Raw genomic sequence first — 15093 nt, forward strand, 5'->3', positions numbered from 1 at the left:
TCTGGATCCATGCTGGTCACAAATGCACTATGTTGGTTTTCTCATGGTGCTGCTCAAATTATCCTGATTAGCCAAAAACATGGCTGTCACGGTGGGGGGATGAGGCTGGTCTGGATCCATGCTGGTCACAAATGCACTATGTTGGTTTTCTCATGGTGCTGCTCAAATTATCCTGATTAGTCAAAAACATGGCTGTCATGGTGGGGGGATGAGGCCGGTCTGGATCCATGCTGGTCACAAATGCACTATGTTGGTTTTCTCATGGTGCGCCTCAAATTATCCTGATTAGTCAAAAACATGGCTGTCATGGTGGGGGGAGGTGGGGATAGTCACTTTTCCCTATATGTATGTACAGACAACTTTAAAAATCTTGTCAGAAACTACTGGCTAGAATTTAAAATAATTTCACAAGGATGATCAGTGGGTGTAAATTGTTTTCTGATCCATCAGAAAAGATGGCTGCTGGCCTGATTTTATCTCTGTATGTTCATATAGTGGAAACTTTAAAAATCTTCTTGTCAGATACATTTCAAACTAGGAGTTTGTCATTGAGTAATCTAAGAGAAGTGACTCAGACCGGAATTTTGTTATTTTACAGATTGAGAAGACAATGAGAGATGCTGTATCAAGCGATGGTTACTATATCCTTTGGTATATCCGAGGCAGGAAAAACCTCGTCCTTAGTGTCAGGTAATCTTTTAAAACGTTGGGAGACTCTCTTGTACCAGTACTTGTCTGACTAAAGATATAAAGGATAGTCTTTGGTGCCCTTTCAGAATATTTAATGATATTATAGATTTACTTTGGGGATATTCATAACTTTATCATGACATCACAGTACATTAGGGGTTCTAACTGACCAATCAGAGAGCTGCATTTTCGAGTACCTGCCAGTTTCCACTTGGGTATAACGAAGTATATTTACAATGAACATATAGTGACTTTAGAAATAAAAATCACACTGTTTTAGAAATCAGATTAAGGTTTCTCACTGCACATGCCCCAGATGATGCTACAAACAACAAAACTTTGAAGTTTATTGAAATATTATATCGATTTAATACCTTTATTTTAGTTGAAATATTGAGATTTTACACATGGAGTCTGTGATAAAGTCCGAGTAAAATGTAATCATTACCCAAGTGAAATAAGTATCATTCCGCAATGTTTTGGACATGTTAAAATTATGAATAGGTTAACCCTAGGATATAGATTTGCCTTGTGGATACAGACTTGCCTTGGGGGATATGGCTTTACTTTGGGGATATAGGTTTACCTTGGGGATATAAACTTAATCTGGGGAAATAGATTATGCTGGAGATATAGATTTACCTGGAGGATATAATTTAGACTGCCAGCAAAAGTTGCATTTGACCGGATTTGAATCGTGGACTATTGTAGAACATGATTTTATGATGTTTTGCCATTATCAGACTATTAAACTGGTAATTTTGATATAATAGTATGTATGTTGTACTATATATATCCTTGTTATTATTTTTCAGTTTCAGGGGAACACTTGTCCACTACAGGGTACATACAAAAGTTCTTACTGGTAAACTACATTATTACATCACTCAAGGAAGATATTTTGATGACATTATACAGTTATTACATCACTATCTGCAGTACGGCATGAGGGCACCTGCAGGAAGTGAAGGAGGTCATTCAGGGTCACCAGAGCACAGAATCCCACTCAGATGCCCTGTGCTGGTGCAGTATGAACGTAGACCTGCTGTCAGTGTTTAGGTTTTATACCTATCTCTGTGCTGGTCATTGCAGTGCAAAATTATTGTGTCTTATGCAAAAGAACACTGAATTAAGCTAACAGTATTAATAATGGCAGTGAAAAAGGGTATGGATTTATATTACAAATGTATGTAACATATGTTTGTTGAATATATATACATGTTCACCAGCGTTTAGAATTAATTTAAATTGAATATATCAGTGTTGATCATATGAGCACAAAAATGCCCATTTAACCTTTACCCTGCTAAATTTCTATAACGGACTGGTCCATCATTCAATTTGGACACAACCATTTATCATTTGAAGGGGTGTTTACTGAAAATTACTGACTGAATAGCGAACAGTGCAGACCATGATCAGACTGCATGGATGTGCAGGCTGATCTTGGTCTGCACTGGTTGCAAAGGCAGAATCACTTGCCGCCAGCAGGCTAAAGGCTAATTGTCAGATTTGGAAGATAGAATGCTATGTCAACAAGCATAATAATGTGTTTTACTTGCAGCTCTTCTTTAGTTTTTGTTGATTAGTTGTGGTTCCTTACTATTTTCTGTACAACTTGGTCATTTTCCTTTCTACTTAAAAAAAGGAACACAAAAATGGTATGGTTAAACTTGACTTTTTGTCAATTTACAAAACACATGTCTGTGTGATATGGCTGGACATTGCATATCAGTTCACCTTTCCATTTAAATTAAGTGGGATGGGGAGACATGTGCTTTTACTAAAAGCAAGATCTAGTGTTTCATGATTCTGTGCAGCTAAAAATCATTTGACATGCATACCGGTATTTACAAATAAGAATGGCAATTCTGTTAAACATAATGTATATTAAAATGTTAGATCATTTTGAATGACATATGAATTTGTTCACATTATTTATTGTTGATTATCACGTCTATTACCATCAGTTCATCATTTGCTGAGGCTATTATAAGTAAGCACATCTCTGATGTTCACATGTAACAATTGCATTGTATAGTAAGGTATAGTTATCTGTGAAACAGATAAAGATTTTTTTATGATATTAAAACCATTTTTGCATATTTTGAAAACCTTATATTTGCCACTGTTTGTGTTAATTTTTGTTATACATCACTTATCCACAAAAATATTACTGCAATCTTCCTTTGCTCAAACTTGACGGGCTCAGCAGAATTTGTTTGAGTTATCAGATATTTGAGCTATTGAAAAAATATGCACTATACAGGGATTCTGCCGGTACCTGACAATGAGTTTGAGCAAAGGATGGTGTTCAAATTATCCGAGTTCGAGCAAAGAAAGTTTGACTGTATCAGATTAATTAGTTATGCTGTCACATAATTATTGTCTGTTAACTGTTCCATGATTTTTTATCAGCAATTTTACACAGTTATAACAGTGTTGTCATTTGTGCCTTAAACTGTTTGTATTTTAAACTCACCTGAGCACACTGTGCCTGAGGTGAACTGTTTTGATCACCTAAGGAATATTTTGTTTTATATATTTTAAATGCTCACATCATTACCATAAAGGGCAAGTTTTAAAATGTTACTTAATCTATACTTTTGATTTATTACTTACTGTTTTTTTTTTACATGTATGTTATCTATATTTTTTTTACTTGTTATTAATAATAAGTGTTACAAAATATTATTTTTATAGCTAAATGTTTACACATATATACTCATTTTATTGTACTTTTATGCTTTTATGTAAATATAATTACTGTGAAATCTTTGAATTTCATGAGATTGAAATTTTGTGGGTGTTGCCGAGACAGCTACTTTATGGTGAGATGAATGCAATTAACTTTTGAAGATAAAATGAATGGAAGTTATGTTTGTTCATTGGAATTAACCCTTCCCCTGCTTAATTTCTGTAATGAACTTGTCCATCTTTCAGTTTGGACAGTACCATTAACTGTTAAAAGGGCTGCATACCAAAAAGGTACTGACTGAATGGCGAACAGTACAGATCATGATCAGATTGCACAGATGTGCAGGCTGATCATGATCTACACTGGTCGCAAAGGCAGAGTCAGCCGTGTCCAGCATGATAAGGGTTAAAGACTCATAATACCTTTGTTTATAATGTGGCTGCAACATTTGTTATCAGAATAAATACATTAATTTCTTGTTAAATTCTATTTTCAGTAATTGTTTTATCTAATATTTGTCAAAGATTTGAATACCAATTAACATAATAGGAAGTTCTATTGAATACATTGTTTCTGATTACCTCCCTTTACTGTTCTAGCTTTATAAATTCATGTACATTGTTGAAAGTATTGCTTTTCTGACTATGTGATTATGCATAACATCTGTTTCGATCGCTGTTTCAACTGTTTTTAACATAAAATTTTAAGCCTTATGGGACTTTAAATTTTGTTTATTGATGCAACAACAAGACCCACGAAATTTTGTGCCTCATGAATATTAATGATTTCTTAGTATACATATTTGAGCCGTGCCATGGGAAAACCAACATAGTAGGTTTGCGACCAGCATGGATCCAGACCAGCCTGCGCATCTGCGCAGTCTGGTCAGGATCCATGCTGTTCGCTAACAGTTTCTCTAATTGCAGTAGGCTTTAAAAGCGAACAGCATGGATCCTGACCAGACTGCGCGGATGCGCAGGCTGGTCTGGATCCATGCTGGTCGCAAAGCCATTATGTTGGTTTTCTCATGGCATGGCTCATTTGATCATGAGAATAGGGCTTAGAATTGTATTCAAGGTTGCTGATATTGTTGATTTTAGTGTTGTTGAAAGCTGTATATAGTATTTGTTATACAACTAACACTGAAGAATGTAATCTTTGAAGAAAAGTTTAGTAGGTGTGTTATCACTAGATAAAATCTAATGCTCAAAGTATAAAAAGGCATATCAGTTGTTATTCAGAGTTCAGTTGTTGTATTAATACTCAGAGTATGTGGGAGAATGTCAGTTATGAGGTAGAGTTTTGTAGGGGTTTTATCATTGGACTCAAAATATGGGGAAAATGTCAGTTATGAGGTAGAGTTTTGTAAGTGTAATTATCACTGAATAAAATCTAATACTCAAAGTATGTGGGAGAATGTCATTTATGAGGTAGAGTTTTGTAGGGGTTTTATCACTGGATATAATCTACTCAAAATATGGGGAAAATGTCAGTTATGAGGTAGAGTTTTGTAGGTGTAATATCACTGGATAAAATCTAATACTCAAAGTATGTGGGAGAATGTCAGTTCTTGGGTAGAGTTTTGTAGGGGTATTATCATAGGATTAAATCTAATACTCTAAATACGGGGGAGAATGTCAGTTAAGAGGTAAAGTTTTGTAGGGGTTTTATCACTGGATATAATCTACTCAAAATATGGGGGAGAATGTCAGCTATAAAGTAAAGTTTTGTAGGGGTTTTTATCACTGGCTGTAATCTAATACTCAAAGTATGGGGGAGAATGTAAGTTCTTGGGTAGAGTTTTGTAGGGGGGTATTATCACTGGATATAATCTAATACTCGAAATATGGGGGAGAATGTCAGTTATGAGGTAGAGTTTTTTGGGGGAATTGTCACAGGATAATATCTAATGCTCAAAGTATGGGGAAGATTGTCAGTTGTGACCTAGAGTTTTGTAGGGGTATTATCATTGGATAAAGTCTACTGCTCAGAGTATGCAAAATGATGCCAGTTTTGATGTTGTCTTTAGTTAGTGGACAAAATATAATTGATATCATGAGAGAATGCATGCCATGCCATTATATGCAAGATATCACTCAAGATGCTTTTTATAAATGTATCTCAGGATTGTTTCTAATACCTGAATTTCAGGATAGAATCTCAACTGTTTTATCAGTAACTATAATATGATATTAATAGATAGGAACATATACATTTTATTTTTGGACAGATGCATAATTAAGTGTTTTATTTGTGCACAGAATCTCGTACCTGTTTTAATTTTGGACAGAATCTCTTACCTGTTTTGTCATTTATTATAGTATCATTTTGTAGAGTACTATGAATTATCTTAAGAATTACCAAAGAGTTTCATAGCTAGATCATGAATTACTCAGAAATGTGAAAAAACTTTAAAGTGAACAATGACGAGAGTCTAATTGGTTGTTTCTAAGCACATACTTCATAGTGAACAGTGACAAAGTTGCATTCACAAACTCATATTTGGAATTTTGAAGCCAATTTTAAGGTAGTCTCTTCCTACACATTTTAAGACACGTTCCCTGGCTGTTTGTTGATAGATGTGTTCAAGGTTTGTGATGTATCATCTTTAGATCATGTAACTGGTTGTGTTTTACATGTAGCAAGTATTGACAGTGTATTTTCACACTATTTTTCACTCATAACATTAAATAAATTATAAATACTTATATAATACTCATTTTTGTAATATAGGTACATGTATGTAATATATAAATGCATCCACTGTAACCAAGATTTTTCTCTTCTTGCACGTTGATAAAATTATTTGATATAATTATGCCCCCTTTGAAGAAATTGTATACTGTTTTATTAACATTGGTCATTATGCCTGTCTGTTAAATATGTGGAAATTCTTGGGAACTTCTTAGGATGATTGCCTGTGGTCAGTACATTAAGTGTCAAGGTCATAGTGACCACTTTCCTATCACTAACTGGAAAACACTTTGGCATACAGCCTTCGAACTTGTTTTTAACTATTTCCAATGGCCATTAGGATGATGGTCAGTATGTCAAAGGTTGAAGATGGTTAAAAGTTTAAGACTAAAAACAAGTTTTAGTTTATAACTGGAGAAGACTTGAACTTACAGCAGTGAGACTTCATTGGGTTTTCCCTCTTTGACAGAAGCTCCCATGTTGTTTCAGCAAACAGTATGTCAGAGTTCAAGATCGCAGTGACCTTGAGATTGAAAAGGGTCTCTATTCATTAACAGGAGAATGTTAAGGCCTATGGACATCAAACTTCATGGGGTAATTGTCCGTATTCTGTAGATGACCCCAGTTCAAGGATAATGAGGCCAAAGGCAATGCTTACTGTGACATTGTTGCTGAAAACTATTTCCTGTCCAATAACTTGAAAAACTTTTAAAGGTTAACTGAAGTATGACATCAAAGGATGACATCCTGTCGTCAGTAGATGACTCGAAACTTTTTTTGGTTCATTAGGTCAAAGGTCACTGATGCCTCATATCTGAGACTGAAAATTACATACAGGGTTATTCTTGACAGGTCGTCTTGAGGAGAATGTGTTCTTTATTACAACCAGCATTGGTTTGAAATAAAATTGAAAGTTATTTTACTTTTGTGTTTTTTAGTTTTTCTTCATACATAGTAAGTTTATTAAAAATTTGATTAAATTTTGACTTGTTTTAAAACTTAAGGTCATTTATTTTAGATAAATACTCTGAAGATTAGAACTTCTTTTTTACATTTTTGTAGTAATACAGGGTAAGCAACATTTTCTAGAAGTCACCATGTCATGAACATTTTTTGTTGGTGAGACTGAACACTGCAAAAAATGTACAGCAAGCATTGACGATGAGATGAAGTGGTATGTTAATATCATAACATCGTATAGAGAGTGAAACACTACTATCTCAGTAAAACACGTGCTAAAATTAGTCTCCCTATTCGTCAACACTTCTGTCATTCTTTTATGTTGAAAGAATTTTTGGCTTGGTGAAGGCCTTGAATATAGTTTGTATGAAATTCCTCTCATATTCTGCTGATCGGGTTTGAAACAAACTTTAAGTGAATATTCCATGAAAATGACTGAAGGAGAAGACACATGGTTTTACATGCAGTAGTCTCCTGTATAGGTTTATTGTTAACGTATCATATTTACTGGCTGTAAATGTTATTATGAACTGTTTGTTACTGGTGTTATTGAGTTTTGTTTTAATTGTTATATTCATCTATTCTGCTATTTACTCTTGTTACTAAGTATATTATTAAATAAACTATTAACAAAAGCTTTAGTTTTGTTGTAGTCATTAGTTTAATTTTATTCTATAGTTTTGCTAATGACGACTTTGAAACTGTCATGGTTCAGACAAAATAGAATGTTCAAATATCCACGAAGAAGTGAACTTGATTTTTTTTCCACTGCCCACCCATAAAATGTTTTTTCTTGAATTTTACATTGGTATTTCATATTATTACATTAACTTATACCCAGAAATAGTATATGGGGGCAATATGAGAGTTTCGTGCTCACTAAATAACCTGTTAACCACTGGAAAGATTTTCATAAAACTTGTATCAAATTTAAACTCATCATGATGGCATGTAGAGTGCACAACCCAGGTCACTAGGTCCAAGGTCAGGGTCACAACGGTCAAATAGTTTAACTTTGTGTTCACTCCATATCTTCTAAATCACTGGGAAGATTTTAATAAAACTAGCATCAACTATAAATGTCATCAAGACACGTGCAGAGCACATAACATGGGTCACTAGGTCCAAGATCAAGGTCACATCTGAATGCCAAAGGTCAGATAGCTTCAGTTCATGTCTGCTCCATATCTTCTATACGGCTGGGAACATTTTTAAAAAAACTACCATCAATATTTAGCTTATCAGAGCACAAAGTGCTCAAGGTGAGCTATTGTGACCGGTCATTGTCTGTCGTCCGTTTTGCATCAAAATTTGCCTTCTGAACACTCTATAGAGGCCACAGTTGTGACCCAATATTTATGAAACTTGGTCAGAATGTTTGTCTTGATGATCTATAGGTCAAGTTCGAAACTGGGTCATGTGGGGTCAAAAAATAGGTCACCGGGTCATATCAAAAGGAAAAGCTTGTGAACACTCTAGAGGCCACAGTTGTGACTCATCTTTATGAAACTTCGTCTGAACGTTTGTCTTGATGATCTCTAGGTCAAGTTAGAAACTTGGTCATGTGGGGTCAAAAACTAGGTCACCCATTCAAATCAAAGGAAAATCTTTTGAACACTCTAGAGGCCATAATTGTGACTCAATCTTTATGAAACTTGGTCAGTGTTTGTCTGGATCTCCAGGTCAAGTTCGAAACTGGGTCATGTGGGGTCAAAAAACTAGGTCACCAGGTCAAATCAAAGGAAAAGCTTGTGAACACTGTACAGGCCACAGTTGTGACTCAATCTCTATGAAACTTGGTCAGAATGTTTGTCTTGATGATCTCTAGGTAAAAGTTCGAAAACTAAGCAAAAGTTTACACACGGACGCACGCACACTGCGCAATCACAAAAGCTCACCTTGTCACTTTGTGACAGGTGAGCTAAAAACTTACTAACACTCTAGAGGCTACAGTTGTGGCCCTATCTTTATATGAAACTTGTTCAGAATGTTTGACTTGATGATCTCTAGGTCAAGTTTGAAACTGGGTCATGTGGGGTCAAAAACTAGGTCACTAGACCAGATCAAAGGAAAATCTTGTTAACATTTTAAAGACCACAATTTAAGTTTGAAACTCATGAGAATTAGTCAGAATGTTTGCCTTGATGATCTCTAGGTCATCTTCGAATCTAGAGGCCACAGTTGTGACTCAGTCTCTATGAAACTTGGTCAGAATGTTTGTCTTGATGATTTCTAGGCCAAGTTCGAAAACTGGGTCATGTGGGGTCAAAAAAACTACAAGCAGCTAATGCCTGACGGCGCTTTGGCCGGGTTTTCCGAATTATGTTATAAGGAGTTAAAGTTCTAATAAAGGTATACAATAAATAACCCCCAAATTAATAAGCACTATAGAAGGAAAAAGGGAAACAAGAGGATCATGATGACCCTGCATCGCTCACCTGTTAAACTTAGCCTTGGAATCTTCAAGATAAACATTTTGACCAAGTTTCATGAAGACAGGGTCATAAATGTTAACAAGCTGTTCCTTTGATTTGAGTGGTGACCTAGGTTCTGACCCCACCTGACCCAGTTTCGAACTTGGGAAAGGAATCATCAAAATAAACATTCTTACCAAGTTTCATGAAGATAGGGTCAAAGATACGGCTTCCTTTGATTTTAGTGGGTGACCTAATTTTTGACCCCACATGACCCAGTTTCGAACTTGGCCTAGAAATCATCAAGATGAACATTCTGACTAAGTTACATGAAGATAGGGTCATAAATGTGGCCTCAAGAATGTTAACAAGTTTTTCCTTTCATTTGACCGGGTGACCTAGTTTTGACCCCATATGACCCAGTTTTGAACTTTGCATAGGAATCATCAAGATAAACACTCTGACCAAGTTTCAAGAAGATAGGGTAATAAATATGGCCTCTAGAGTGTAAATAAGTTCTTCCTTTGATTTGAGAGGGTGACCTAGTTTTTGACCCCACATGACCAAGTTTTGAACTTTGTCTAGGAATCATCAAGATGAACATTTTGACCTAGATTCATGAAGATAGGGTCATAAATGTGGCCTCTAGGGTGTTTACAAGCTTTTTCCTTTGATCTGACCTGGTGACCTAGTTTTTGACCCCACATGATCCAGTTTCAAACTTGGCCGAGAGATCAACAAGATAAACATTCTGTGCAAGTTTGTATCAAATCATAGCATAAATGAAACCTCTATATACCTAAAATGGACAATATAGAAAATTTTGCCCCTTGCCTCAGTAACTCTAGAACCCATGATGGAATTTGGACGGTTTTCAAAAGGAACAGAGATAACATTGTGACTTAAGTTGTGTAAGTCTGGTTAAAATCGAATGTAAAATATCACTTCTATCATGTTCACAAGGTAAAATTAACAAATTTTGGCTCTTTCAGGGGTCAATCAGGGGCCGTAACTCCAGAACCTATGATTCGATCTGCCGGATTCATCATGGAATCCGAGATCTATTGTTGTTAAAGATATTTTGCAAGTTTGTATCAAATCAAACAATAAATGAAGTCTCTATATGGCTGCAAAAGCCAAAATAGCAATTTTTGGCCCTTCAAGGGGATATAACTCTGGAACCCATGATGGGATCTGGCCAGTTTTCGAAAGGAACCGAGATATTATGCCAATACAAGTTGTTTGCAAGTTTTATTAAAATCAATTGCAAAATGTGGTCTCTATCTTCTTCACAAGCAAAAAATAGCAATTTTTGCCCTTTAAGGTGCCATAATTCTAAAACCCATGATGGGATCTTGCCAGGTTTCGACAGGAACCGAGTTATTATGCCAATACAACTTGTGTGCAAGTTTTATTAAAATCATTTGCAAAATGTGGTCTCTATCGTGTTCACAACCCAAAAATAGCAAATTTTGGCCCTTTAAGGGGCCATAACTCTGGAACCCATGATGGAATCTGGCCAGTTTTCGAAAGGAACCAAGATATTATGCCAATACAAATTGTTTGCAAGTTTGATTAAAATCAGTTGCAAAATGTAGTCTCTATCATGTTCACAAGAAATTGTGAACGGACGACAGACGGACGGACGACGGGCGTTCACAAAAGTTCACCCTGTCACTACATGACAGGTGAGCTTAAAAATGAAGAAATGGACAGGTAGAAAATGAAACTAAAGAAATAAATTGGTGTAAAAAATCAAAATATTCAATGTTTATATCCCTGTGACCTTGACCTTTGACCCCGAAATCTATAGGGGTCATGTACACATCAAGACCAACATACCTATGAGGTTTCAAGGTCCTAGGTGAAATACTTGTCCAGATATTTAGTGGAAACCATTTTCAATGTTCAGGTCCTTGTGACTTTGACGTTTGACCCAGTGACCCCGAAATCAATAGGGGTCATGTACACATCAAGACCAACATACCTATGAAGTTTCGAGGTTCTAGGTGAAGTAGTTGTTGAGAAAAATGAATGAACAAAAAGGTTAACATGAGACTCATTATCCCATCCATCCGCCCGTCCATCTACAAGCCGGATTTTTCTTCAAAAACCCGGCCAACTAGGTCACCAGACCAGATCAAAGGAAAATCTTGTTATCACTCTAATGACCACAATTTAAGTTTGAAACTCATGAGAATTAGTCAGAATGTTTGTCTTGAGGATCTCTAGGTCAAGTTTGAATCTGGGTCATGTGGGGTCAAAAACTAGGTCACCCATTCAAATCAAAGGAAAATCTTGTGAACACTCTAGAGGTCACCGTTGTGAACAAATCTTTATGAAACTTGGTCAGAATGTTTGTCTTGATGATCAATAGGCCAAGTTTGAAACTGGGTCATTTGGGATAAAAAAAGGTCAGTAGGCCAGATCAAAAGAAAATCTTGTTAACACTCTAGAATCCACGGTTTAAGTTTGAAACTCATGAGAATTGGTCAGAATGTTTGTCTTGATGATCTCTAGGTCAATTTCGAATCTGGGTCATGTGGAGTCAAAAACTAGGTCACTCGGTCAAATCAAAGGAAACGCTTGTTAACACTCTAAAGGCCACAGTTGTGACCCTATCTTTATGAAACTTGGTTGGAATGTTTGTCTTGATGATCTCTAGGTCAGGTTTGAAACTGGGTCAAGTGGGGTCAAAAACTAGGTCAGTAGGCCAGATCAAAGGAAATCTTGTTAACACTGTAGAGTCCACGGTTTAAGTTTGAAACTCAGGAAAATTGGTCAGAATGTTTGTCTTGAATTACTCTAGGTCAAGTTCGAATCTGGGTCATGTGGGGTCAAAAACTAGGTCACCTGGTCAAATCAAAGGAACAAAAGGATCATGATGGTCCTGAATAGCTCACCTGTCCCCACATGACCCAGTTTTGAACTGAGTATGACGTCGTTTTTTCTATTATTTGACATAGTGACCTAGTTTTTGAGCTCATGTGACCCAGTTTTGAACTTGACCTAGATATCATCAAGATAAAAATTCTGACCAGTTTTCATGAAGATCCATTGAAAAATATGGCCTCCCGAGAGGTCACAAGGTTTTTCTATTATTTGACCTAATGACCTAGGTTTTGAAGGCACGTGATCCTGTTTTGAACTTGACCTAGATATCATCAAGTTGAACATTCTCACCAATTTTCATGAAGATCTCATGAAAAATATGGCCTCTAGAGGTCACAAGGTTTTTCTATTTTTAGACCTACTGACCTAGTTTTTGACCGCACGTGAACCAGTTTCGAATTTGACCTAGATATCATCAAGATGAACATTCTGACCAATTTTCATGAAGATCCATTGAAAAATATGGCCTCTAGAAATTTCAAAATGTTTTTCTATTTTTAGACCTAATGACCTAGTTTTTGAAGGCATGTGACCCATTTTCAAACTTGACCTAGATATCATCAAGTTGAACATTCTGACCAATTTTCATGAATATTCATTGAAAGATATGGCCTCTAGGGAGGTCACAAGGATTTTCTATTTTTAGACCTACTGACCTAGATTTTGACTGCACATGACCCAGTTTCGAACTTGACCTAGATATCATCAAGATGAACATTCTGACCAACTTTCATGAAGATCCATTGAGAAATATGGCCTCTAGGGAGGTCACAAGGTTTTTCTATTTTTAGACTTACTGACCTAGTTTTTGAACGCAGTTGACCCAGTTTCGAACCTGACCTAGATATCATCAAGGTGAACATTCTCACCAATTTTCATGAAGATCTCATGAAAAATATGGCCTCTAGAGAGGTCACAAGGTTTTTCTATTTTTAGACCTACTGACCTAGTTTTTGACCGCGCTTGACCCAGTTTCGAACTTGACCTAGATATCATCAAGGTGAACGTTCTGACCAATTTTCATAAAGATCCCATGAAAAATGTGACCTCTAGAGTGGTCACAAGCAAAAGTTTACACACTGACGCACGCACGCTGCGCGATCACAAAAGCTCACCTTGTCATTTTGTGACAAGTGAGCTAAAAACTAGTTAACACTCTAGAGGCTACAGTTGTGGCCCTATCTTTATGAAACTTGGTCAGAATGTTTGTCTTGATGATGTCTAGGTCAAGCTTGAAACTGGGTCATGTGGGGTCAAAAACTTTATCAGTAGGCCAGATAAACTCTGGTGAATGATATGGGGCTATCATGGCCCTCTAGTTTATTTACCTCATCAAGACGCAACCCAGGTTACTAGGTTCAAGGTCAAGGTAATACTTGGAGGTCAAATAGCTTAAAAGATTTTCATAAAACTGGTATCAAATTAATACTAACTCAATCCAGACACTGTTCAAACTGCACAACTAAGATTACTGAGGTCATGATTCAGATCAGTAAGTCCAAGGTCATGGTCTAACTTAGTCAACATATTTACATATTATTATATCATCTGTGTGCTACAATATTTACTGTCTCACTCAAGGAGATGTGATGTTTATACACTGCCAGACCATTAATTGCCCAAAGCAGCTACTGAACATGAAGAGATTTCAAAATGTATAAATTAAAGATAAAATAAAATAAAAGTTTGTTTGTCCTTTGAATTTAAATGATAAAATTTACAACAGTTGTCAGCAGATAAGGAAGCTTGCCTTCAAAACGAAAAGTTTCAACAAGACAATATTCTGAAAAGCGGTTATTTTTGAGGATGTATTGTTTGGTTGGGTTGGTGGAAATAATGAATGAGTTGGGTTTTATGGCAAATCAACACAAAAAGGTCATATATCGCCGAGTAAAACACATCCCTGGGATGAACTAGAAAATGCTTTTGTAAAAAAGTGCATGTCTCCCCCAATGCAAAGTCCTATAGGCAAGAAGTCAGTAGGGGTCAGGAGCAAAAATCAAAGAGACACTGATGGTTGGCTGCAATAGGGATCATCTACTTGGCATGTCCAGTCATCCCACTAAATTTCAACACTCTCAACACTAGTGGTTCTCCAGTCACTGTTCAGGCTCCTGTGACCTTGACCTTTGATCAAGTGACCTCAAAATAAATAGGGGTCATCTACTCTGCATGTCCAATCATCCTATTAAGTTTCAACATTGTAGGTCAAGTGGTTCTCAAGTTATTTCCAAAAAATGATTTTACATGAACAGGCCACTGTGACCTTGACCTTTAACAGACTGACCCCAAATCAATAGGGGTCATCTACTCTGCATGTTCAATCATCCTATGAAGTTTCAACATTCTGGGTCAAGTGGTTCTCAAGTTATTGATCAGAACTGGTTATCAATGTTCAGGCCCCTGTGACCTTGACCTTTAACAGAGTGGCCCCAAAAACAATAGGGGTCATTTACTCTACATGAACAATCATCTTATGAAGTTTCAACATTCTGGGTCGAGAGGTTCTCAAGTTATTGATTGGAAATGGTTTTTCATGTTCAGGCCCCTGTAGCCTTGACCTTTAACAGAGTGACCCTAAAAACGTTAGGGGTCATCTACTCTGCATGACCAATCATCCTATGAAGTTTCATCATTCTGGGTCAAGTGGTTCTCAAGTTACTGACCGGAAATGGTTTTCAATGTTCGGGCCCCTGTGACCTTGACCTTTCACAGAGTGACCCCATAATCGTTAGGGGTCATCTA

General features: G+C 36.4%; 1 protein-coding gene across 3 annotated transcripts in view; it reads left to right on the forward strand.

The window, feature by feature from the left end:
* Nucleotides 1-7683, forward strand: part of LOC123528565 (uncharacterized) — a 35952-nt gene extending 28269 nt beyond the window's left edge. For all 3 annotated transcript variants that reach the window (XM_045308374.2, XM_045308375.2, XM_045308373.2), the window contains 2 exons: nt 599-690; nt 1506-7683. In XM_045308374.2, the coding sequence (XP_045164309.2) occupies nt 599-690; nt 1506-1749 (336 nt within the window). In that variant the 3' untranslated portion in view covers nt 1750-7683. The remainder of the gene's footprint in view (nt 1-598; nt 691-1505) is intronic.
* Nucleotides 7684-15093: the final 7410 nt, after the last annotated feature.

Source organism: Mercenaria mercenaria, chromosome 13 (assembly GCF_021730395.1).
Source record: "Mercenaria mercenaria strain notata chromosome 13, MADL_Memer_1, whole genome shotgun sequence".
In the NCBI taxonomy this organism is placed as follows: domain Eukaryota; kingdom Metazoa; phylum Mollusca; class Bivalvia; order Venerida; family Veneridae; genus Mercenaria; species Mercenaria mercenaria.